This window comes from Leguminivora glycinivorella, chromosome 27 (genome assembly GCF_023078275.1).
Source record: "Leguminivora glycinivorella isolate SPB_JAAS2020 chromosome 27, LegGlyc_1.1, whole genome shotgun sequence".
NCBI classification, from domain to species: Eukaryota; Metazoa; Arthropoda; class Insecta; order Lepidoptera; family Tortricidae; genus Leguminivora; species Leguminivora glycinivorella.
The window spans coordinates 1,218,783-1,246,678 of NC_062997.1; the positions used below are offsets into that span (position 1 = coordinate 1,218,783).

General features: G+C 37.3%; 1 protein-coding gene and 1 non-coding gene across 3 annotated transcripts; both read right to left on the minus strand.

Moving 5' to 3' along the window:
• Positions 1-186: 186 nt before the first annotated feature.
• Positions 187-27,688, minus strand: LOC125240338 (sorting nexin-32). Of its 2 annotated transcripts, none has more exons than XM_048148232.1 (11): positions 27,567-27,688; positions 25,445-25,579; positions 23,214-23,384; positions 22,408-22,529; positions 16,016-16,184; positions 10,743-10,902; positions 10,264-10,379; positions 8,405-8,514; positions 7,016-7,088; positions 2,329-2,438; positions 187-430 (listed from the first exon to the last, which is right to left on the minus strand). In XM_048148232.1, the coding sequence occupies exons 1-11, from the start codon at positions 27,570-27,572 to the stop codon at positions 337-339; spliced, it is 1,266 nt and encodes a 421-aa protein (XP_048004189.1). In that variant the 5' UTR covers positions 27,573-27,688; the 3' UTR covers positions 187-336. The 2 variants fall into 2 exon arrangements, with proteins under 2 accessions (XP_048004189.1, XP_048004190.1); XM_048148233.1 differs by lacking the exon at positions 27,567-27,688 and adding an exon at positions 27,200-27,338.
• On the minus strand, positions 22,767-22,841 carry Trnaa-ggc. Its single transcript has one exon. It is a non-coding gene; the product is annotated as a tRNA-Ala (tRNA).
• Positions 27,689-27,896: the final 208 nt, after the last annotated feature.

Genomic DNA, 27,896 nt, shown 5'->3' on the forward strand with positions numbered 1-27,896 from the left:
ATATACCATAGATCAAGCAAACGTATCTACTTAGCGTGTCAAATGAACTCAGTGAAATCCACTGAGTTGTCCGTCTTTACTCGCAGCTTGCAGCTTTCGGGCGTCAATTTTTGTAAGTTGAAGTCAATCAAAACATAAAAAATGCCTCGTTACGTGATATTCAATTGCAACAACACAAAAATTATGAACAATCAAGAGCCTGAGACATATTTAAAATTACACGCAAGAAACAACTTCAGTACAAAATTTGACACGCTCGGCCCCTATACAAATATATGAACTTGTTTCTTCTATATAAATAAAGTTCTGTGGGTTGATGCATGGCCCTTGGTGTATCTACTGACACTCTTTAAGCACTTGCAGCGACTTCCTGAAGAGCTCTTGCTGCGCGCGCGCGTGTTTTATCTCCAACTCCGCCAGATCTATAAGGCTGGAACAAAAATAGTTATTTTTTATACTGCGTCGGTGGCAAACAAGCATACGGTCCGCCTGGTGGAAAGCGGTCATCGCAACTCAAGAAGTGTCAAATGCGCGTTGCCAACCCATTAGAAACTTGTACACTCCCTTTATATTATATTATAGGACGTTCTTACACAGATTGCCAGCCTCAAAGAAGGCTTACTCAGACAACGATATATATAATATATAAATACTTATATACATAGAAAACATCCATGACTCAGGAACAAATATCTGTGCTCATCACACAAATAAATGCCCTTACCGGGATTCGAACCCGGGACCGCGGCGTGGCAGGCAGGGTCACTACCGACTGCGCCAGACCGGTCGTCGAGCCCTTTTAACCCCCGACGCAAAAACGACGGGGTGTTATAAGTTTGACGTGTCTGTCTGTCTGTGTGTGTGTATGTCTGTGGCATCGTAGCTCCCGAACGGATGAACCAATTTAGATTTAGTTTTTTTTTGTCTGAAAGCTGAGTTAGTCGGAAGTGTTCTTAGCCATGTTTCATGAAAACCGGTCTACTGTGTCGTAATGGTTTTTTCAAAATTTTAATTTTGTGGTTAGGTTATGCTGTGTTAAGTACACAGCAAAAAGGAGTGTACAAGATCCTATAAAGTCCAGGACACAGGGGAATGGAAATCTAGGTATTTGACACAAACACTTGATGCGATTCGTATGAGGTTTAATACAAGACTGAATAGTTATAACTACCATATACATAAGTAAGTATAATATAGGCGTACCCACATACATATAAGTTGGTACACATATATCACAGATCCAAGGAGGGTTCGGGTTGCCGACGACTCAAAGGACAATAGACGGAACAAGTCAGTTCCGTAAGTCCTCCCGTCATCAGCACACCGCACCCTCGTTGAGCTCTGGCAGCCTTACTCACCGGCAGGAACACAACTCTATGAGTAGGGTCTAGTGCTATTTGGCTGCGGTCTTCTGTAAGGCGGAGGTACTTCCCCAGTTGGGCTCTGCTCTAGATTTAGCGTTTTACAAAGGGGCAAAGTTGTTGTTTAACCGTACGTGCCAATATTGATACCCGAGCCAGCGAAAGATTCCAATATTGAAGCGAGTGGTTTAGAATGTGGAATCTTAAGCGTTGCGAGGGTGGCGTTTTCTTTCGTGTATGATATTTATTTCAATTTATAATTTATATGTAGTAGTTCGACTACTTGAAAAAAGAAGTAATCAAAAAATAAGAGTTTTGAATGATTCACGATTTTCATTTTATTTCAATTTATAATTTATATATAGCCTTCGTCAGTTCGACTGATGCATTGCGTCGAAAATCGGGAGCTCGACAAAAAATCAAAAAATAATTTAAAAAATAAATAAAATAATTTGATTTGTTCCCTAGTTTTAAAACATCAAACTAAATCAAATCCATCAATGTATTAATTATTTATGATCCAAAATCATCATTTATAGGTAAAATCTAACATCTAGCTTAAGACATCAACTTAAAATTTGTATGAAATTACTTTGCACTTTTGTGGATAAAATGCAATTTTGCTGTTCGTCTTCGAATAAGGGCATTTTCAGAATTTTGAACCCAAAATTAGCGTAAGTCGTTAACAAAAATTAACTCACTGTCAGTTTTGTGACGATAATTAAGCATGAAATTTCTATAAAAATATTGTTCTTTGTGTTAATTGCATATACATTCAGCGATAATCTACATTCAGAATGTGAAAAAAGTAAATTTTTAGAGATTTTATGCTTAATTGTCGTCTCAAAACCGACAGAGAGTTAATTTTTGTTAACGACTTACGCAAAATTTGGATCACAAATTCTGAAAATGCCCATAATCAACCAGCCTTTACCAGTTGGGGTGGTCAAAATAATGTTAAAAATACCTCTTCTTGAAGGCAGCGACACGTCTCGCCCTGAAGTCGATTAGTTCCTCGCGCGCTCGCGCGGACAGTTCTTCAAATCGTGCGCAGGCCGCGGCTTGAGCCTGCTCCGCCTATAAAAAAAAGAGTTTTACAAGTTAGTAACTTAGTTCAAAGGCTAGAATTTTATATAAAATTCAATTAACATGTCTAAGCTGAAATAGACGTCATACGCGAAAGAAAAAGACAAGGCCCGCTATTGGCCGAGCCGGGAATCGCGCCCGGGTCTTCAGCTTAGGCGGCTAACGTTCTTACTTACCACTAGACCACCCGCCCGCTAGACTAGAAAAGACTAGACGCTTTTAGGGTTTTTTCTTTCGTGTATGATATCTTTTCAGTTTATGATTTATATACACTACGTCACTACTTGAAAAAAGAACAAATTAAAAAAAAAAAACAATAAAATAATTAGATTTTTTCCCTAGTTGTAAGAATATCTAAGCTTCAAATCCCTTATTAAACATAAATATAATAAAGAGGCAGCTAAAGGGCAAGTGACCTGACAAATACATATACACGGTGTTTCCGGTATCACTCAAAACCTCAGACACCCCAACTGATTTTTAATTTTTTAAACTCATCTAGAGTATTCATTTTTAAATCTGATCGTTACTTTTTTTTTAATTGAATTTTTAATTTTCTGTACAGCTCTACTTGACTTTTAGCTCTACACTCAATAAAATAATTGCTAACTACCATCATAAACCATAAGACTATTTATTTGTGTACGTTACTGCAACGACATAAGGTTTACCAATAGACAGCTAAGATGTCACTGTAAAACACTTTAAAGCTTTGTCACAGTAAACTTCAAATTGGACAGGTAATCGCAGTAAGCAAATAAACTCAATATTCAAAATGACAAGGTTGTAATTAGGTACGAGTTCAATTTGTTATGACTTATGATAAACATTAAGATTAAACTGACAAACAACGTCAAACTAGTAGCGGAAAAAATAATCGTCCAAGTAACCGGCCAGTATTAATACCCCTAAATACTGAAAAAAGGTAAACAACCTCTAGCAATGCGATATACACAATGTTGTATTACGAGTACAATAGAATGGGCACGTAAAAAATAACTAATAATACTAATTTAAATAAAAATATTACCCCCATCAAGATATAGCTCAATCGATTCTACTCTCGATTCTGAACAAACTGTTTTCAGGTTTTTAGTGTTAAGTGAAACACGGTGTACATATATACAATCAGCTTTTTTGGGCTTTTCTACCAGTAGGTAAGTACTTACAAAGTGAGTTAACATTCGCTTTCTCTGAATCTCAGAAACTATGCGTCAGCGATGACGTTTTACATTGGCCACTGGTCATAATCAGGGAGCGTACTTTTCGTGCCGATGACATCAATTTGACGTCACGCTCCATATAGGATGATCACAAATTGTTTTATTGTAAATTATTAATCATTAGTCATTAATCATTTTAAGTTATGAATTTCTTTGCATGGTATTGAATGCAAGAAGGATGGTGTGCTTTACGTTAGAGAGGAATTCTCTTTTCTACGTATTTATTGTAATGTGTTTTTAACAATACTATTTAATTAAATTTATTTATAAAAACAAATCAAATAATTTTATTCACGTTTCTCATTTCAAGTAGGTATTAATCAAAATGGCACATGCAAAACGCAAGACACGTAACTAGGTGACTACCCAGGTGCCGTAGCCGAATGCCATTTCTACAACGCTGTAAAAAGGCCCAAAAAGAAAACACTCACACTTGACTAAACAATAATGTATTATAGTATTTTATGCAACTGGTGGTTAAAAGAGGTCAAAAAAGGCGAGTGGCGTGGGTAACAATTTGAGGCGAAGCCGAAAATTGTTAATAAAGACGCCACGAGCATTTTTTGACTCAGTTAAACACCGTTGCATACAATACTTTTTCTACGACCAAGCACTTATTTTGAAAGAAAATTATAAATTCAACAAATACCTACTTTCAGTCATCTTAGTTATCTAGGTGGACCGCCTACCATTTTGAATATGCAGTTTGAGTGCAAACATGAAAATAAAACTGTCTATGGTATGGTTCTTTGAAGCCTGGCCACTAAGACGAATCGAGCCGAGTTGAATCGAGTTCTCATACATTTGAATGCGATTCGACGCGTCGCCAATGAACGCAGCAGAAAACGAAGGAGTCTCGACTCTGCGAATTGGTTTGTTAAGTTGGTAGCAATGTATTTACTGAACTGTAACAGCTATATCGTGCTACTGCTACTAAATGTTTTCAGGGTATAGACTAGATAGACTTGTCCTGACATCTTTTATGTAGGGTCTTAAAGTTCTATGTACGACCTTGTAACTCACGAATAACAGTACGGGAGTAGAAAAAATCAATAGAGGTATAACTGGTAGAAAAGCTTGACTATGGTTTGTTTCCTTCTAGACGTCATGTTTCTCGGAAAAATCTTAACACCGCGATCTAGCTTTTTTGGCACTTGGTACAGCGACATCTAGATGGAAATTTGACAGCTAAAAATAACAGAATGCAAATGTATGTACTACGAAATACATACAGAGGTTAGACAGACGCAAAACGACAACGTAACGCCGCGAAAGGTAGTATGGCTCTGTCGCGCCAATACGCAAGAGCGATAGAATTAGATATTTACGAGCGTTTCGTTTCGTTTTTCGTTTGTTCATTCGGATACGCACGCAGTATCCCATTAAGGAGTAGGCAGAGCACATGAAACCACACAAGTTTCACTGCCACTCTTGGCGTTGAAAGAAAACGAAATTGTGACATGCATACATATAAATCTACTGAAACTATAATGTGGCGTATAAGCGTGCGTTTACCTCTTGGACTTCCTGGGGCTTTGTGAGCACAGAACATATGGTGACACATTAATACACACACACAGACACAAACATATCATTATATTGGTTAAAATAGACTATTATTTATAAACAGTCAACCAAATCTTGGCACTAAAAGCGCTACCCTAATAAAACATTTTTTTCCACTTTTTATTTTACTGGTTTTTTTCCACTTTCTATTTGACGCGTGATTGTCGCTAGATGTCACTTAACTATGCCTATACAAACAGCTCGCATTAACTGATGTATGGATGTAAAGAAAATCGGTATAAACCTCTTTCTTTAATACCAAACTTGTCTATCGGCATTGGCCATAAACAAGTTCGGTGTCATAATTGACATTGTCTTGAATGACGGATAAAATATAGAAATATTTATTCGTGATACAAAATATAAAGTTTCTTTCATTTACAGGTAAGTACCGTAATGATCAAACACTGTGTTAGTTACTTAGAAGAGGAATTTATTTTTCCCCTCACTAGCTCAGAAACACGTGTTTTGTCCTTTAATACCAGCGGGTAAAAACCGGCCAAGAGCGTGTCGGGCCACGCTCAGTGTAGGGTTCCGTAGTTTTCCGTATTTTTCTCAAAAATTACTGAACCTATCAAGTTCAAAACAATTTTCCTAGAAAGTCTTTATAAAGTTCTACTTTTGTGATTTTTTTCATATTTTTTAAACATATGGTTCAAAAGTTAGAGGGGGGGGACGCACTTTTTTTTCCTTTAGGAGCGTTTATTTCCGAAAATATTAATATTATCAAAAAACGATCTTAGTAAACCCTTATTCATTTTTAAATACCTATCCAACAATATATCACACGTTGGGGTTGGAATGAAAAAAAATATCAGCCCCCACTTTACATGTAGGGGGGGTACCCTAATAAAACATTTTTTTCCATTTTTTATTTTTGGACTTTGTTGGCGTGATTGATATACATATTGGTACCAAATTTCAGCTTTCTAGTACTTACGGTTACTGAGATTATCCGCGGACGGACGGACGGACGGACGGACGGACGGACGGACGGACGGACGGACAGACAGACATGGCGAAACTATAAGGGTTCCTAGTTGACTACGGAACCCTAAAAATTCATTTTATCCACTAGTGGGTAAAGTAATTTGACCTTGAATAAAGCCAAATTAACTGCTTTAAAATTGATAAAAGTAGGTGAATCTAGTAATTAAGAAGATTTACCACCTGTGGAACTACTGGAAGCAGTGATAAACGCATTTTTTTGCGTTGTAGTTTCCTCGCTATAGTGAGGGGAAAAGTTTTGTGTTACACTCGGGTGCAAATGTATTTTACTTCTCGTGTGTTAAAAAACTCACAAGTTCAGGATTCTATTCTCGAGCCACTCGCTTCGCGCGTGGTTCAACTATAGAATCCTTTCACTTGCTCGTTTTTCTATTCCACACTCGGCGTTAAAATACAACTTTGCCCCCTTGTAAAACAAATAACTATAAATAAAAATCTGTAATTTACAGAGAAACGCAATTTCACCTTTTCTTAATACACCGTGTGGTGACTATTATTATATGGAGTTACAACTCTTCCCATTCTCATTCCTCCTACTCGGTACTAGGTAGATAAGTATATCGTCACTACTTTTAAAAAAACTTGTATCTTCGTCTGTCAATGAAAAGAAAATTGTAATAAGTATGTATGGAATGCATATAGACTTACTGCGTTTTAACTTTGAGCAGAAGCATGAGATACGAGGTTTTTAAAAGTAGTGACGATATACACATAAAATAAGTGCATAAGGACCCTCCAGAAATATCGTTTGTGCGTATATAAAATACTTACAGCGTGTACATCCTTGTTTTTAGCCCTCGCTTTCTCGAGGTTCCTATTAGCAGCTTCGTATGCGGCGAGACATCTGAAAAAAAAAAAACTATAAAACACTAGCTTTTGCCCGCGGTTTCGCTCGCGTTAGAAAGAGACAAAAGTAGCCTATGTCACTCTCCATCCCTTCAACTATCTTCAATTAAAAAATCACGCCAATTCGTCGCTCGGTTTAGCCGTGAAGGACGGACAAACAAATAGACACACAAACTTTTCCATTTATAATATTAGTATGGATTCTAAGTTAATCTATACGAAGTTATACACCGTGTTTTTATTGAATTATTGGGCATATAGTTAGGTCCATTATAAGAAACAGAATGGCATAGTTAGTTTTCTTAAATTCGTATTTTTTCTAAAAAAAACCATTCACCTGCGATAGAGGTTATTCATCATTGTTGCTGTTGAGAGACGGGCTTTACAATTAACTCACACTGTGTCAAAACTATGACAAGTCAATGTCAAAGTAAAGAATTTGGTCATATTCTTAACTTGATATGTGTTAAAATGTCAAATATTAATATTCGCGCCATCTAGCCGAGCGTACCCCAAAGGTGTAACGCCATCTAGGCCACCATACCTTTTTCTATATGGTTCTGAGGTACTTTTCTTAGACTGAAGCTGTCTATACGGAGTTACATATCATCACTACTTTTAAAAAAACTTGTATCTTCTTCTGTCAATGAAAAGAAAAATGTATGCAATGCATATAGACTTACTGCGTTTTAACTTTGAGGAGCAGTGTGAGATACGAGATTTTTTCAAAGTAGTGACGCACAGAGAACCTCCTATAGAGTACCAATATTGTGAATTTTTGTTCGCGGTGCGAATGACCAATGCTTGGGGCGCGAGGAGCGGGAGGGGAATGTGTTAAGCGCGCTGCGATTGGTCGTTTTAAGGACGGCGGACAGTCGCACCAGATGAAAAGGGACAGAAGTATGACTGTCTCTCTACTGTCGCGTAAGTGGCCAGTGTAAGTTGACCTATGCCGGCTCTGAATAAATTATAAATATGGCTTATTTGTGGAATGTAATACCGTCTGTTTTTAAATTTGAGCTTCTTGTTACCTTACCACACCATTTCACACTACAGGTGGACATCTTTAAGGCATCAAAATACGCCTTTTCAATTTATTTATTGCGAAAAACACGCGCTGCTTTCGGGTCTGTTACTTGGTCGCAACTGAACGGGCACGGCGAGCGCCCGCGCTTATATCAGTGCAAATAATAGTAAGGCTGGTGACCGCGAGTCGTCTTATAATGGATGTCTATAGGGGTTGGTCTGTGTAGTGACGATATGTCTTTGGTATAAGTCATGGATAAGTGTTTGATGTAATTTAATATTATTTACCTCAGTCTCCTCACAAGTACAGCTTTGGCGGCGTGAGCGTCCCTCATATAGTACCGTAGAGTATCGGCCAGTTTAAGGTCCTGGTCTGATGCCATGCGACCTTCGATTTTCTGTCAAAATAATGAAAGGTTGCATGAAGAAAAAAAAAATTATAGGACATTCTTACACAGATTGACTGAGCGCCACGGTAAACTCAAGAAAGCTTGTGTTGCACTCAGACAACGATATATATAATATACATAGAAAACATCCATGACTCAGGAACAAATATCTGTGCTCATCACACAAATAAATGCCCTTACCGGGATTCGAACCCGGGACCGCGGCTTAGCAGGCAGGGTCACTACGCGCTAGGCGTCAGAAAATATAGTTTATTTCACACCTTGAGCCCATCAGGGTCCGTTCTGACAACTAATCACAGGATTTGGCGTAGGCACTAGTTTTACGAAAGCGATTTCCATCTAACCTTCCAACCCAAAAGGTACTAGGCCTTATTGGAATTAGTCCGGTTTCCTAACGATGCCCCCGACCGCGACCTAGTGGTCCGATTTTGTTTGCACCGAAATAAAAAAAAAAAGACATGGACTTTTCATGAGAACACTCCCGACTAACACAGCTTTCAAATGAAAAAAAAAAACTAAATCGAAATCGGTTCATCCGTTCGGGAGCTACGATGCCACAGACAGACACAGACACAGACAGACAGACAAACAGACACGTCAAACTTATAACACCCCGTCGTTTTTGCGTCGGGGGTTAAAAACTGCATACAATAATGTACAAAAATTAAGGAAAAAGTTAAATTTGTAAGGAATAATAAAATTCCTTTTTAGGGTTCCGTAGTCAACTAGGAACCCTTATAGTTTCGCCATGTCTGTCTGTCCGTCCGTCCGTCCGTCCGCGGATAATCTCAGTAACCGTTAGCACTAGAAAGATGAAATTTGGTAAGAATATGTATATCAATCACGCCAACAAAGTGCAAAAATAAAAAATGGGTAAAAATGTTTTATTAGGGTACCCCCCCTACATGTAAAGTGGAGGCTGATATTTTTTTTCATTTCAACCCCAACGTGTGATATATTGTTGGATAGGTATTTAAAAATGAATAAGGGTTTACTAAGATTGTTTTTTGATAATATTAATATTTTCGGAAATAATCGCTCCTAAAGGAAAAAAAAGTGCGTCCCCCCCCCTAACTTTTGAACCATATGTTTAAAAAATATGAAAAAAATCACAAAAGTAGAACTTTATAAAGACTTTCGAGGAAAATTGTTTTGAACTTGATATGTTCAGTAGTTTTTGAGAAAAATAGGGAAAACTACGGAACCCTACACTGAGCGTGGCCCGACACGCTCTTGGCCGGTTTTTTTTGGTATCAAATTTATTTCATGAATTGAGATTTTAGTAAGTTTTATTTGGTCATTAAGGTTCTCTAGTATCTATATTTCCTTAATTATAACAATTATCCTGTATATATATATACGTATCTTACGAAAGTCGACTTATATTACTAAATGTTGGTAACAAAATAGGATCAATTAAAATTTGCTGACGTGGCTATGTACAAAGTATTGGGGAACTGCTCTAATATAAAGCTGCTCTAGTACGTACCCGGCACTTATCGAAGGTGTCTGCGGCACGGGTCAGGAAGCGCTCTGTTTGTGGCTGCTCTCTCGTCGCTAGCTGCGTTATGATGACGATAGCTGTATGTATGTATGTATGTATGTCAGTACGTACCCGGCACTTATCGAAGGTGTCTGCAGCACGGGTCAGGAAGCGCTCTGTTTGTGGCTGCTCTCTCGTCGCTAGCTGCGTTATGATGATGATAGCTGTATGTATGTATGTATGTCAGTACGTACCCGGCACTTATCGAAGGTGTCTGCGGCACGGGTCAGGAAGCGCTCTGTGTGTGGCTGCTCTCTCGTCGCTAGCTGAGTTATGCACGACGATAGCTTTATGTGAGCGTCGGCTACCTCTGAAAAAACAAATAATTATAATATTAATCTAAATAATGAAGCGCTGGTAGCCTAGCGGTAAGTACCTGCAAAAACGACGGGGTGTTATAAGTTTAATGTGTCTGTCTGTCTGTCTGTTTGTGTGTGTGGCTGTCTGTGGCATCGTAGCCCCGTAACGAATTTAGGTTTAGTTTTTGACCCCCGACGCAAAAACGACGGTGTGTTATAAGTTTGACGTGTCTGTATTTTTGTTTGTCTGTCTGTGTTGTGGCTGCCGGTGGCATCGTAGATTTAGGTTTTTTGTTTGAAAGCAGAATTAATCTAGAGTATTCTTAGCCATGTTTTATGGACGGTCCACTTTGTCGGGTTTTTTTTTAATTTACCTTTATGTTTGGAAGTCATGCGGTCTACCCTTGCCACAGCTTCCTTCAGGTGCGTGTAGTACTCCTGGAGGAAGGTAGTTTCTTGCTCGAAGAAATCATTCACGTCTCGCACTGTGGCGCCGAGGTAGATCTCATCTGTGGTCGTTGTCATTGAGCGGACCTGTGTAACAAAGATACGACATATCGTCACTAATTTGAAAAAATCTATCTCATGCTTCTCTTCAAAGTTAAAACGCAGTAAGTCTATATGCATTCCATACATACTTACTACAATTTTCTTTTCATTGACAGAAGATACAAGTTTTTTCCAAAGTAGTGACGATATGTAGACCAGGGGCGAAAGGATTAAAGATAATTATCAGGATAATTACCATAATAATGAAAGGTGGATAGTTATTGATAATAACCAACAAAATACGGATAAATTCAAGAGTTTCCCTTCAAAAATTGGCATATTCCCGGCATCAGTAGCATTTCTTCAAAATTCGAGTTGGCAACACTGAGCGTAAAACGTTTAACGCTGACCGTGGGAAGTCGCATGCATGCAAGTTTCGCTTCAAAAATCAAGTCTGTTCGTCGCTCCTTTTTAGGGTTCCGTAGTCAACTAGGAACCCTTATAGTTTCGCCATGTCTGTCCGTCCGTCCGTCCGTCCGTCCGTCCGTCCGCGGATAATCTCAGTAACCGTTAGCACTAGAAAGCTGAAATTTGGTACCAATATGTATATCAATCACGCCGACAAAGTGCAAAAATAAAAAATGGAAAAAAATGTTTTATTAGGGTACTCCCCCTACATATAAAGTGGGGGCTGAAATTTTTTTTTATTACAACCCTAACGTGTGATATATTGTTGGATAGGTATTTAAAAATGAATAAGGGTTTGCTAACATTGTTTTTTGATAATATTTATATTTTCGGAAATAATCGCTCCTAAAGGAAAAAAAAGTGCGTCCCCCCCCTCTAACTTTTGAACCATATGTTTAAAAAATATGAAAAAAATCACAAAAGTAGAACTTTATAAAGACTTTCTAGGAAAATTGTTTTGAACTTGATAGGTTCAGTAGTTTTTGAGAAAAATACGGAAAACTACGGAACCCTACACTGAGCGTGGCCCGACACGCTCTTGGCCGGTTTTTTTCAGTGAAAGACGGACAAACAAACACACACACTTTCCCATTTATAATATAAGTATGAATTACTCACCAGTGTAGTGATAAGGTGTATCTTAGCCCTCGGCTTGGCGCACAAGTCCCTCTCATACTCGAGGAACACGCGGAGATGAGAATCGTTCCTGAAGACCGGATGCGAGGCCAGACGCTGGAGGAACACTTCGTGCATTGCCACTGTCTTCTTGAACGTAGCCAGGTATACTTACTGATAGAATTATAATTTGCCATAGCTTGTTTCCCAAAAAAATGCGGAATGCTCTATACAAAATTCCACCCCTAATTTTAGGGAAGTGGGGGGTTTATACTTTTTCAAGATAATTATGCTTCGTGATAATTATCCGATAAGTATCACGATTATTATCCGATAATTATCACGTGTATATGCAATTTACTTGTCACATTTTTCCATGAGAAAATGAAAATTATATTTTTTGGGATTTAAACCAACTAAGATTTTCCATTTTGTTATTACCAATCGATATTTATCCACCTTTTATTATCAGGATAATTGTTGTGATAATTATCATGATAATTATCCTTTCGAACCCTGGGTTAGAAAGAGCCAAAAAGTCTGTTCGTCGCTCCTTTTTTCCGTGAAAGACAAACAAACACACACACATTTATAATATTAGATACTCACCAGTGTAGTGATAAGGTGTATCTTAGCCCTCGGCTTGGCGCACAAGTCCCTCTCATACTCGAGGAACACGCGGAGATGAGAATCGTTCCTGAAGACCGGATGTGAGGCCAGACGCTGGAGGAACACTTCGTGCATGGCAACTGTCTTCTTGAACGTAGCCAGGTATACTTACTGATAGAATTATAATTTGCCATAGCTTGTTTCCCAAAAAATTGCGTAATGCTCTATACAAAATTCCACCCCTAATTTTAGGGAAGTGGGGGGTTTATACTTTTTCAAGATAATTATGCTTCGTGATAATTATCCGATAAGTATCACGATTATTATCCGATAATTATCACGTGTATATGCAATTTACTTGTCACATTTTTCCATGAGAAAATGAAAATTATATTTTTTGGGATTTAAACCAACTAAGATTTTCCATTTTGTTATTACCAATCGATATTTATCCACCTTTTATTATCAGGATAATTGTTGTGATAATTATCATGATAATTAATCTTTCGAACCCTGGGTTAGAAAGAGCCAAAAAGTCTGTTCGTCGCTCCTTTTTTCCGTGAAAGACAGACAAACAAACACACACACTTTCTCATTTATAATATTAGATACTTACAAGTGTAGTAATAAGGTGTATCTTAGCCCTCGGCTTGGCGCACAAGTCCCTCTCATACTCGAGGAACACGCGGAGATGAGAATCGTTCCTGAAGACCGGATGTGAGGCCAGACGCTGGAGGAACACTTCGTGCATTGCCACTGTCTTCTTGAACGTAGCCAGGTATACTTACTGATAGAATTTTAATTTGCCATAGCTTGTTTCCCAAAAAATTGCGGAATGCTCTATACAAAATTCCACCCCTAATTTTAGGGAAGTGTGGGGTTTATACTTTTTCAAGATAATTATGCTTCGTGATAATTATCCGATAAGTATCACGATTATTATCCGATAATTATCACGTGTATATGCAACTTACTTGTCACATTTTTCCATGAGAAAATGAAAATTATATTTTTTGGGATTTAAACCAACTAAGATTTTCCATTTTGTTATTACCAATCGATATTTATCCACCTTTTATTATCAGGATAATTGTTGTGATAATTATCATGATAATTAATCTTTCGAACCCTGGGTTAGAAAGAGCCAAAAAGTCTGTTCGTCGCTCCTTTTTTCCGTGAAAGACAGACAAACAAACACACACACATTTATAATATTAGATACTCACCAGTGTAGTGATAAGGTGTATCTTAGCCCTCGGCTTGGCGCACAAGTCCCTCTCATACTCGAGGAACACGCGGAGATGCGAATCGTTCCTGAAGACCGGATGTGAGGCCAGACGCTGGAGGAACACTTCGTGCATTGCCACTGTCTTCTTGAACGTAGCCAGGTATACTTACTGATAGAATTTTAATTTGCCATAGCTTGTTTCCCAAAAAATTGCGGAATGCTCTATACAAAATTCCACCCCTAATTTTAGGGAAGTGGGGGGTTTATACTTTTTCAAGATAATTATGCTTCGTGATAATTATCCGATAAGTATCATGATAAGTATCAGATAATTATCACGCGTATATGAAATTTACTTGTTACATCTTTTGATGAGAAAATAAAAATTATATTTTTTTGGGATTTAAACCAACTAAGATATTCCATTTTGTTTGTTATTATCAATCGATAATTATCCACCTTTTATTATCACGATAATTATTGTGATAATTATCATGATAATTATCCTTTCGAACCGTGGGTTAGAAAGAGCCAAAAAGTAGCCTATGTCACTCTCCATCCTTTCAACTATCTTCACTTAAAAAATCAAATCAGACAAACAGACACACACTTTCCCACTTAGTATGAATTACTTACCAGTGTAGTAATAAGGTGTATCTTAGCCCTCGGCTTGGCGCACAAGTCCCACTCATACTCGAGGAACACGCGGAGATGAGAATCATTCCTGAAGACCGGATGTGAGGCCAGACGCTGGAGGAACACTTCGTGCATTGCCACTGTCTTCTTGAACGTAACCAGGTATACTTACTGATAGAATTTTAATTTGCCAGTTTCCCAAAAAATTCCGGAACGCTCCATACAAAATTTCACCCCTAATTTTAGGGAAGTGGGGGGTTTATACTTTTTCAAGATAATTATGCTTCGTGATAATTATCCGATAATTATCACCATAATTATCCGATAATTATCACGCGTATATGAAATTTACTTGTTACATCTTTTGATGAGAAAATAAAAATTATATTTATTTGGGATTTAAACCAACTAAAATATTCCATTTTGTTTGGTATTATCAATCGATATTCATCCACCTTTAATTATCACGATAATTATCATGATAATTATCCTTTCGAACCCTGGGTTAGAAACCGACAAAAAGTAGCCTGTCACTCTCCATCCTTTCAACTATCTTCACTTTTCAAATCAAGTCTGTTCGTCGCTCCTTTTTTCCGTGAAAGACGGACAAACAGACACACACACACTCCCATTTATAATATTAGATACTCACCAGTGTAGTGATAAGGTGTATCTTAGCCCTCGGCTTGGCGCACAAGTCCCTCTCATACTCGAGGAACACGCGGAGATGAGAATCGTTCCTGAAGACCGGATGCGAGGCCAGACGCTGGAGGAACACTTCATGCATGGCAACTGTCTTCTTGAACGTGGCCAGGTATACTTACTGATAGAATTATAATTTGCCATAGCTTGTTTCCCAAAAAATTGCGGAATGCCCTATACAAAATTCCACCCCTAATTTTAGGGAAGTGGGGGGTTTATACTTTTCAAGATAATTATGCTTCGTGATAATTATCCGATAAGTATCCGATAATTATCACCATAATTATCCGATAATTATCACGCGTATATGAAATTTACTTGTTACATCTTTTGATGAGAAAATAAAAATTATATTTTTTTGGGATTTAAACCAACTTTTGCATGTTAAATTGTATGTTGTTATTTAATGCATGTTAATTATAAGATGTAATGTTTTGAAAAGAAGTTGCCCGCCGAGTTTCTTGCCGGTCCCATAGTGGATACCCCCCTCCCAACTGAGGGGGGACTGAAATCTTCTCGAGGCTGAGGCGTAGGGTTAGAGCCGGCGTAGCTTTATTTGACGTTCATATGCGCATTGTAATATGCCTACTTGAAAAATAAATATTTCATTTTCATTTTTTTCATTTTCATTTTCATTTTCATAAGATATTCCATTTTGTTTGTTATTATCAATCGATAATTATCCACCTTTTATTATCACGATAATTATTGTGATAATTATCATGATAATTATCCTTTCGAAACCTGGGTTAGAAAGAGCCAAAAAGTAGCCTATGTCACTCTCCATCCTTTCAACTATCTTCACTTTTCAAATCAAGTCTGTTCGTCGCTCCTTTTTTCCGTGAAAGACGGACAAACACACACACTTTCCCATTTATAATACTAGTATGAATTACTCACCAGTGTAGTGATAAGGTGTATCTTAGCCCTCGGCTTGGCGCACAAGTCCCTCTCATACTCGAGGAACACGCGGAGATGAGAATCGTTCCTGAAGACCGGATGTGAGGCCAGACGCTGGAGGAACACTTCGTGCATTGCCACTGTCTTCTTGAACGTAGCCAAGTATTCACTGGGGGATACGAAAACGTGGTTAGTTAAGCCAAAGACGTATACAAGGTGCTCGCGAGGAACCCGCATAACTTGAACCACGCGTTTCTGAGGCAAAAAGAAAGAAAAAATGTTATATGAATTTTAAAATTTTTCGCCAAAAAAAAAATTTTTTTTTTTTTTTTTTTTACTTTTTTGGACGTATTTTCACATAATTTTTTTTTTATCCATAAAGTTGGCAATTAAAATGAGTTCCTTCATTTAATTTTCTAAAAACCAAATTATTTGGAAGTTTTTCTTGTCACATTTTGACATCTATCAATGACTACTGTGAGACTATGCTCCACAATTGCGCATCAGCGCCGTTAAGAAACCTTTTCTACTGAGTAACAATACGGAAATGTTTTTTTTAGGGTTCCGTAGTCAACTAGGAACCCTTATAGTTTCGCCATGTCTGTCTGTCCGTCCGTCCGCGGATAATCTCAGTAACCGTTAGCACTAGAAAGCTGAAATTTGGTACCAATATGTATATCAATCACGCCAACAAAGTGCAAAAATAAAAAATGGAAAAAAATGTTTTATTAGGGTACCCCTCCCTACATGAAAAGTGGGGGCTGATATTTTTTTTTATTCCAACCCCAACGTGTGATATATTGTTGGATAGGTATTTAAAAATGAATAAGGGTTTGCTAAGATCGTTTTTTGATAATATGTATTAATATTTTCGGAAATAATCGCTCCTAAAGGAAAAAAAAGTGCGTCCCCCCCCTCTAACTTTTGAACCATATGTTTAAAAAATATGGAAAAAATCACGAAAGTAGAACTTTATAAATACTTTCTAGGAAAATTGTTTTGAACTTGATAGGTTCAGTAGTTTTTGAGAAAAATACGGAAAACTACGGAACCCTACACTGAGCGTGGCCCGACACGCTCTTGGCCGGTTTTTTAAATTGGCAATAACTCTGAAACTAGACGAAATCTAGAAAAGTTTATATGACATTTTAGTCTTACATTGTGACCAAGAATATGCCGTTAAAGTTATATGGGTTCCTCGTATAGACAAACAAGGTCTAAGATAACCACGATACAAAATTCAAATTTAAAAAAACTCCTTGACATAGTGGACCGATTTCCATAAAACATGGCTAAGAACACTCCCGACTAATTCAACATTCAAACAAAAAAAACTAAATGTAAATTGGTTCATCCGTTCGGGAGCTACGATGCCACAGACAGACGGACAGACCCGTCAAATATATCAACCCCGTCGTTTTTGCGTCGGGGGTTAAAAATAGTGTGTGATATGGCCAGCACTGCAGTTATTATGCATTTATGCATTTTTGGTGTAAATCTGGCCCTCTTCTAAAATTCCTTCAAATTTTGGCCCTCGATAGAAAAATTTTACCCACCACTGGTGTAAACAGGTAGTTTAAGGAAAAACGCACTTCAGAACCATTAAAAGAAATGTATGGTCACCTAGATGGCGCTACACCTTTGGTTGATTCTCGGCTAGTATATAGGCGCTAATATTAATATTTGGGTGAATTAACTTTTTCTTGTCTGTTATTGCCATGGTTACGGTCTCCTGAGTCACGCTGGTTTTATGCAAAAATATGCTACTTAAATTATGCAAAAATGCATTTTCTGGTGTTAACAAGCCCTTTCCTTAATTTGCCACCTACAAACATCTACATGCATGCTTGCATAAAACCAGTGTAGTGTGACTCAGGAGACCGTAACCATGGCAAATTACAGACACGAAAAAGTTGATTCACCCATTTGTCAATTTTAAAACATAACAAGTTAAGAATAGGCTACTTGCCTCCTAGTCAAATCAGCTTCTTATTAAGAACTGTCAAAACGAATTTGAACGACTTGCTGATATGGAATTAATATGAAATCGAATTGAGTGACGTCACGGTCAACTCAGTTACTTTATATATTTCTACCTGACTTATTAAGAGCCCGTCACGATGGGTAAAAATTCAGTATCTGTCAAATTACCCCATTTACACACACTAACGCACGTCACACTCACCAACATACTTTTCGCACACTACCGCAATTTACTGGAAGAGGTCAGTGACCTAAGTGAGAGGAACTTAAGACAGGTCTATAGTTTCACTGAAGATCAGTTGTAACGTTAAAATCCCATCAAAACCAAAAAAGGGAAATATGAGCCAAGTTCAATATTATATATGCCTTGGTTGTTGGCGTCAACGACATAAGCAGTGAGATCTAAACGGGTGCCAAGTTCAATGGCAGTCCTCAAAATGTTTTATGACAATTGATGACATAAAATATCATTTCTTTTAACTTTTATCCATATCCATACTAATATTATAAATGCGAAAGTAACTCTGTCTGTCTGTCTGTTACGCTTTCCCGCTTAAACCACGCAACCGATTTTGATGAAATTTGGAACAGACAATCTTTAGACCCTGAGACAGAACATAGGCTACTTTTTATTTCGAAAAAAAGGGATGAAGGGGTTGAAAAAGAGGTTGAAAGTTTGTATGGGATTTCTTAATTTTAAATGATAAAACCATGAAACTTTATATTTTAGCACTTGATAAGAAATCATTAAACATATATTTAAAGTCACATACAGGTCGAACGCGATTAATTAACATTATTTTTACCTTTAAAATAAACATGGTGGGAAATAAACATTAACTAAAAGCGGGTAGATTATATTTATTTGTCTACCCCGAACATTTATATAAATTAATATCGGGTAGTTTTGTGTTGTTTACATCTCCGGTGACATTTTGCTGGGACGTCAGTCTTCCGCGACCACGGCCAGTGCAACCTGGCCGAAACGTTGGGAAAAAAGGTAAAAATAATGTTAATTAATCGCGTTCGACCTATGTGACTTTAAATATGTGTACAAAGCGCGAGAACTTAAAGTGTTATATCATTAAACATCTTGATAAGGGATAGGGATAGCGATAGGGATAGCGATAGGGAAAGCGATAGGGATAGCGATAGGGATAGCGATAGGGATAGCGTAGGGATAGCGATAGGGATAGCGATAGGGATAGTGATAGGGATAGCAACAGCGATAGCGATAGCGTTAGCGATAGCGATACGGATACGGATACGGATAATATGGGTATCGTTAGAGGGATACGGATAATCGGTCGGCGGTCTCTTACAATCAATGTGCTCTAAGACGATCGTTGTTTGCTTGCTTGAAGATTACGTTTGCGATAAGTATAAGCAAAATGTAAAAAATTGTAAGGGATAATAGAAAAAAGTACTTTTTACCCACCGATCAAAGTGTCGAAATACGGGCTATGTGGGATGTTTATAAAGGTTTCCCCAGCGTATATAGAATTACCTACGCTGTGGTCGATGTGTAATATTTCTACAATCATTGCAAGCAAAAGTATTATGTGCAATCGAAATAATCGCAGATAAATATACCTACAGAGAAACCTACGGTCCCTACGGATCCAAATGAAAATCTTAATGAATACTTTTATTACGCGGGCGAAGCCGCGGGTAAAAGCTAGTAATAGAATAAAATAGAATATAATTAATTTATTCGTTAACACACACACAAAATAAACGTTACAAATAATAAGACATAAACAAGAAGGAGATCCAACGAAATGGTCTAATCTTCCGATCAGACCATCCGGTGAAACAATCACGACAGGCACATAATATGTATGTCACAAATATCAATATAAGAGCCAAATTTAAGACGTTTATGTGAAATAGTTTTTGTTGTGAGGACGCCCATAGAGGCTCCAAATAGTTCGTGTAATATTACACACGATGTTGTCTGCCAGTTCGGTACCTTGAACTTGGCTTGACACGCTACCGCGTGTTTAGATTGCGGACAGTGTCAATTTAGTGTTACCATCTCACACGAATTGACTCCGATTATTTTTCAAAATAAATTTGTGCAAACACCATATAAAATCAAAACAACTCTGGTGTAAAAAACAGTGCTTCGTTTATTCTAATTATAAATGGTTAAACCCTTTTCCGAATGAATTAAAATAATTCACTGTTCCTGATCGGTTTAGCCATTATAAAATCCGTTATAAATGCACTGAGACAAAGGTTGACGTTATGTATTATTGACGACCGGTCTGGCTCAGTCGGTAGTGACCCTGCCTGCTAAGCCGCGGTCCTGGGTTCGAATCCCGGTAAGGGCATTTCTTTGTGTGATGAGCACAGTTATTTGTTCCTGAGTCATGGATGTTTTCTATGTATATAAGTATGTATTTATCTATTTAAGTATGTACATTTATCGTCGCTTAGCACCCATAGTACAAGCTTTACTTAGTTTGGGGCTAAGTTGATCTGTGTAAGGTGTCACCAATATTTATTATATTTATTATTATTATTATGTATGAACAGAGGTTGACAGTCAGTTTACATGTAAAATTGTTGCCATATATAGAATTCTTCATTAAAATAATAATTTTCAAAATTTAGTTAAAGTTGTCTGAATCTAAGGTTACGTGCCCCGTGTGCAAACACCATTTAAAAATTATATTGAACGTAAGAAGGTAAGTCATACAGAACAATTTTGTGATAAGATAATATATTATTACAATTAATAATTTCGCCATTTACGTAAATAATCGTTTATAGAATATAATTATAATGATTAGTTCTGTTAGTTTTTTCATACGCCACACTGAATGTCTCTTCGCGAAAGAGAATGTTACACACACTAACACACTAAATAATGTGACCAGTATAATGAAAATAAAGTTCAACGAGTTAAAATTAATTTTAAAACTCTTTCATTTTAATAAAGTTTAGAAGACAAAAAATGCCTATATTTCTTATCATTGTATTAAAGTTACATATATTTTTTTATTTCTCAACAATAATAAGTAGTAAACAACACAAAAAAACGATTTTAAACTGAGACTCTTTTAGACGTGACGATATTTATTTACCTTATTACTTTTGAATACATTCATAGCACTGGCAATCTTTTTGTATCCGTATATGATTTCCAGTGTCAAAAACAAATGTCATTGGAGCAAATTTGGCGACACGTCTGCATCGAACGAGCCCGATCGGGCGTCTGACTCAATAGAATCTGTTCGCAGTTTTGACGTTTGTATGGAAAATTTACGAAAGTTTATATTCAACATTGATTTTATTCGTTCTCTTTGTAAGGAAAAATATGAAAAGGTAATAATTCTGTAGTCCAGTTATCTAGCTTATAAAATAACATTATTTTAAAACTAAAACACGGTCGTACATATTCAAATTTATGAAGATGCCGACAGGGGCCGACCGCATTTTAGTTACAACTTTAAGTAAGTATGTATCTAAAATTGGAAGTGTTTCCTGATTTGTATTACACACTATTTTGCATACACATACTTAAAGTTTATAATTATCAAGAAAGCCTTTTGTTTTTTTTTTTTTTTTTTTTTTTTTTATGAGGAACAGGTAAACCATTTGACCGCAATCTCACCTGATGGAAAGTGCCGATGCAGTCTAGGATGAAGCATGTTTACCCAAAAAATGTCTATTCACTCTTGATTTAAAAAGATCCAAATTATAGTGGGTTAATATTAATTTGCCTAAAAGGTTTTCGAAGTAATTGCCATTTGATTCGAAATATTTTTAGACAAATATTGATGTCGTTTAACTTCCATTTACTGTATTTTAGTAGCATGATAACACACATGTAAACTACTGAATTTTTAGTTAAGGATATAAGTAATGCGACAGCATCAATTTTAGCAGCCTAAAGTATACAAAATTGAGCTCAGCTCACTCAGACGTGAGCACTATTTGCGGGTTTTCTTAAACTAGCGTCAGGAAAAAAATCATAATTAATTCAGGGAGTAACTTTTCCTTGATGTTAACTACTGATTTTGTAGATAAGAATACGCGCTGTTTAAAACAAGTGCTTTTCTTATCAATAAGTATATACTGAAACTAAAACCGGACGTAGAAAACTACCAATTTTACGATTTTCTACTTTTTGATATTGACGGCCTCTTAAATAGAAATTGGATTTAAAAATAACTTCTGTCCATGTTTTTCTTATAATTACCTGATGCTATATTTCGTGCATGGTATGAAATATTTTATCTTTACTACTGTCAAGTTCCCTATATGAGCCCAACTGAGGTTCTGAAGTTTTAAGCCTGTGTCGAGAGATGGCACTGGTCTGTGCACTGTGTCTACAGAAATTTTCGTTGACAGCAATAATCTATGTACTCTATCCTCTTTGTAAAGAGGCAACAACTTACTCCTCCAATTCTTCTTTCATCTTAAGGAACTCCTCCCGAGTCAAGGCACCTTCGCCTTCGCCGAGGCGTTGTAGTTTTTCACGAGAGGCGTCAAAGTCTGGACGGGGGGGCGCCGGCGGTATCTGGTCGGAAATAGGACGATATAGTACATTACGATATAACCTTAACACAAAATTAAAAATTCGATAATACCCCCGACCGCAACATAGTGGACCGATTTTCAAAAAACATGGCTAATAACACTCCCGACTAACTCAGCTTTCAAACAAAAAAAACTAAATTAGTTTTTTATCATTCAGAAATGTCTGCGAGAGATATTACAGTATATTTTTAAATTAAGGGAAAAATAGAAAAATTCACACCTCCGGCAGGACTTGAACCTGCGACCTCTGGCCTTGCCGGGGCCATCGCGCTTCCAACTGCGCCACGGAGGCCTGCTGGATGTGTGCGAATTTATCCATGCCTTCCCTCAATTCTCAACCGCCTTAGGGTGGCGTCAAACATCTACCACTGGAGTCTCAATCTACATTGAGAATTCGCCAGTAAGCTGTTAAGATCTATTCTTACAGGTAGATGTTTGCTATAACGCCACCCTAAGGCGGTTGAGAATTGAGGGAAGGCATGGATAAATTCGCACACATCCAGCAGGCCTCCGTGGCGCAGTTGGAAGCGATGGCCCTGGCAAGGCCAGAGGTCGCAGGTTCGAGTCCTGCCAGAGGTGTGAATTTTTCTATTTTTCCTTTAATTTAAAAAAAAGTAATAAAATAATTTGATTTGTTCCCTACGTCGATTCTATTACTACTTACGATGTACCCAGCGTACTGCTCATTCTCCTCATATCTGTCATGCAGCCACACAAACTCCTCGTGCTGCCGAACAACAAGGAACTCCGATTTCTGGAACTCCGGGAGAGTGGTTTTGGTGTGGACGGTGAACTTCACTTTTTCCTTTTCGCTGAGGGCATCTGATATGTCTACCTGTGATAGTGGAAGATGTTATTACAAATGTGAATGAGCCTCTGAGGGTTCCATGGTTCTTAGGGACCGGCCACACTTAAGAGACGCATGTCCTGAGGTGCAGAACGGACGTCCGCGCCACGCCGCCTGAATGTAATTCAAAAAACGTCTCCTCAGTACATTTTGTATAGGAAGGACGTAAGACGCGCACCAGGTGGCGTGGCGGTGGCGTGGCGCGCGCCGCGCCACCTGGGGGCGCGTCTTACGTCCTTCCTATACAAAATGTACTGAGGAGACGTTTTTTGAATTACATTCAGGCGGCGTAGCGGAGACGTCCGTTGCGCGCCCCGAGACACGCGACGCTTAAGTGGGAACGCTGCCTTAAATTTATTAATTTTGGCCGTTTGGTTTGTTTTTTTTAATACTAAGACTATCTTATTAAATGTGGCCATGCACCTCTTAACAAGTTTATTTATTTCTTTATTTATTATTTCGTTTTAGACAGGCAGCTGATGTGATACGTCTAAGTCATGGTTCACTTTACATGATTTCACTTGTTAGATAGTTTGTCTAGTCTATTTGTTTTAAATTGATTAACACTGGAACACTGGTTTTTGTTTTTCATGAAAAGTAAATTTCCCTAATTGCGCCATCTGTGGGTCAGTAGAAGATGTTTATCATGTTCTGATAGAGTGCAATAAAAATCGTGCTCTTAGGGAGGCGTTCTTAGCCTCAGCCAACCTAAACCCATATGACGTTGGCGCCTTTATGCACATTTTGAGTAAACTAACATCAGACACAGCGAATATGATGTACTAACTTTTTCCCGCTTTGAACCCCAGTTTCACCCCCTTAGGAGATGAATTTAGAAATAGTTATTTGTTATACAAGGGGGCAAAGTTGTATTTTAACACCGAGTGTGGAATTGAAAAACGTGCAAGTGAAAGGATTCTATAGTTGAACCACGAGCGAAGCGAGTGGTTCGAGAATAGAATCCTGAACTTGCGAGTTTTTTAACACACGAGAATTAAAATACACTTGCACCCGAGTGTAACACAAAACTTTTCCCCTCACTATAGCGAGGAAACTACAACGCAAAAAATGCGTTTATCACTGCTTCCAGTTGTTCCACAGGTAGTAAATCATCTTTATTACTAGATTCACCTACTTTTATCAATTTTAAAGCAGTTAATTTGACTTTATTCAAGGTCAAATTACTTTACCCACTAGTAGATAAAATGCGTTTTTACCCGCTGGTATTAAAGGACAAAACACGTGTTTCCGAGCTAGTGAGGGGAAAAATCCTTTCTTAGTGCTCCTCTACACCTTATAAGGAACCTACGTGCCAAAGTTTGGAGTCTCTAGAACCAGCGGTTTCGGCTGTGCGTTGATATGTCAGTCAGTCAGTTTCTTCTTTTATATATTTAGATAGGTTGGCGGACACTATTCTTAATAAGTAATCTGAATAATAATGTAATTTGAGGCCATGAAAAGCAGACTGACAGGGCCAATATGTAATTTTAATAAAGGCCCTTTAAAAAAAAACGTGCGTTGTATAGATAGATAGATATATGACCTGTGAAACTTATTAAACTTATGTATCTATTAGAGGATGTATGAAAACTCTATGTTGGTTGAATATTGCATAGGTGTTGCAAAAACGATTTTGTGTAGTTTGTATCACCCTGTTTTTGAACAGAAGATAATCTAAGTATTGTTACGGGACATTTATATTTATAATCATAAATTGTTTTCTCACCTTACTTTAAAATTACCTTAACCTATTTCTTCATTTATACACATTTCTTTATTTATTTAACTGTAAGGGTACAGGCAGAATATCAGTACCTTATTCGAAAGGGTGAAGCGTATAGCTGAGTCGGAACCCTTTTGTTTTTGCTGCTGCTTTTTTTAATGCTGTGTACGTAATTTTATGTCAATAGTATGTTGTTTTTTTCTCTTTTTGTTGTTCTGTGTTGCATTTGTAATTGTGTGTTATTGCAGCATTCAAATAAAGCTTTTATCTATCTATCTATCTTTTCCTTGTAAAAAGTGGTTTTATTGAAAGTTTTGGAATTTACCAGTAAGCTGTTGTCAGCTAGCGATACATTCTCGCTCGGTTTCTTCTTCTCAACTACAGTATCTCCAGTCGTCGGCGATGGTATGGACATTGTTGGGGCTGAGAGGGGATCGTGATTGGTTTCCTCGACACAGTCCTGAAATATACATTGTTAGTCAGATTTTTTAATTTACATACATACATACAATCACGCCTGTATCTCACAAAGCGGTAGGCAGAACACATGAAACTACTAAAGCTTCAGTGCCACTCTTGGCAAGTAAGTGTTGAAAGAAAACGAAACTGTGACTGTTTTTTTTTTATTTAAAGTTAATTATTATACATTTTGGTATTGAAGATACAAGGTAACACTTTTGGTGCCAGCAACACCTTACATACCTCATTAGAACATACCTTGTGTTCATTATCATACAAAATCATACCTTTTGGCACTGAATGTGTTAATTTGCTCATATGAGAATCCTATCAGAGATTTCAGCTTGCTTTGGCAAAATATAGGACAGTAAATCATCATGCTTTCATATTACATACATATAATCACGCCTGTATCCCATAAAGGGGTAGGCAGAGCACATGAACTACTCAAGTTTCAGTGCCACTCTTGACAAAAAGGGGTTGAAAGAACATGAAATTGTGACATTGCAGTGACAGGTTGCCAGCCTCTCGCCTAGGCCATAATTTAACCCATATCCCACAGTCGACTTCTACAACACCCACTGGAAGAAAGGGGGTGGTGAAATTCTTAACCCGCCACCACGAGGGCTTTCATATTAATCACATTATATTGGTGTTTCTGGGTTGAGATTTATAATTAGGTATCTGCTCTTACATAATTATACCATAACACTAAATAATAAAAATATAGAATATGTGAGTGTGCATGGCATGGGAGAATGTCCCACATTGTTGATGGCTATAAAGCCGCTTTGTCAGTTTATTTATAAATAAATAAATAAATAAATATTGGGGACACCTTACACAGATCAACTTAGCCCCAAACTAAGCAAAGCTTGTACTATGGGTGCTAAGCGACAATATACATACTTAAATAGATAAATACATACTTATATACATAGGAAAACATCCATGACTGAGGAACAAATATCTGTGCTCATCACACAAATAAATGCCCTTACCGGGATTCGAACCCAGGACCGTGGCTTAGCAGGCAGGGTCACTACCGACTGAGCCAGACCGGTCGTCGTTATATAAAGATACAAGTAAATCTCGCCTTAATGGTAACCAATAAAGTGGGACGTTTTACTAAACACACTCGCCTCGCAGTTCGCCTTTGTACTTATAATAAGCTCTTTTTCCTGTGTGTTGTATTATTTTCTGGTACAATAAAGTGTTTTACTACTACTACTACTACTACACACTCACATACAGTGGGCGCCAATGTTTTTTTAGGCATAGTTTACTTAAGATTAAATTATACTTTACTTAATTTGACACCAAAACAGTGAGTTAATATACCATCAAGTATAACATGTTTTTTTTTTTTTTACTTGGCTTTCACTCCTCGGTCTAAGTATAACATGTTAACATCATAGATCACTATGATTCAATTATACATACAATATTACACCTTATTCTACTACATACATACCAAAGACATATTGAAAGCTACACACTTAAGCATTTTATGAAACTATTTAAAAATCTCTTGTAATTTCCGCAACTAATTCTAAACACGCCAACTCAGATAAAGAACTAGATGTGATCTCTTTTTGCTCTCACTAGCAAAGATACCTACTTTTTCAGCGCAGCAGTTTCACTAATTAACGAATTACAGTGTTAACGACCTAAACATGAAGTGTTTAATAGCATTAAGCCGACAGAGCGAACAAAACAACCTTGGGAACTGTAAAAAGTTGGAAAATGCATCTATCCACGTCAAATGGCTTGGATTGGAAGCACTAAAAACTGCAAAAACAACGATCTAGTACCACTGATATGTACAATCATTGTTCGTCATACGTGTTTGAAGCCGTATTGATAATGTTAAGCAGTATTTTTATAGCTTTATCACGAAAAACCGAGCGTCGACGCCCCCTAAAATCTAATCAGAAAATACGAATAAAGAAACTACGGAGAATCTGTAAAAAACACATGTAACTTACCATCATCTTGTTATTAATCAGTAGACCACTGAATAGTAAGATAAAGATGTTAATTAGAACTAATTTTCCACGAAAACAATGAAGTGAACGATCGGAATGATAGGTATTTTTATTTTTTTTGGTTGGTCTAACTTTTTAATTTTACTTCCAAGATAAATAAGCTTTGATAAACATCAAACAGCCACAATCGTCTATATTTTAATGTCTAGTAATTTATAAATTAGCTTAAAAACGAATGAATATTAATAATATTAAGTATTTTAATTTAATGTAATAACATTAATAATGGTCGATTTTCAATCCTGTGCCGGTATTTTTAATATTAATAAA

What these genes read in the sequence shown, in the direction of transcription:
- LOC125240338 (XM_048148232.1), bottom strand. An exon ending in ACACCTTCGATAAGTGCCGG is followed by an intron (nt 8,515 to 10,263) that starts GTACGTACTGAC and finishes TTATTTTGACAG; the next exon opens with AAAATCGAAGGTCGCATGGC. An exon ending in AAAACAAGGATGTACACGCT is followed by an intron (nt 2,439 to 7,015) that starts GTAAGTATTTTA and finishes TTTTTTTTATAG; the next exon opens with GCGGAGCAGGCTCAAGCCGC.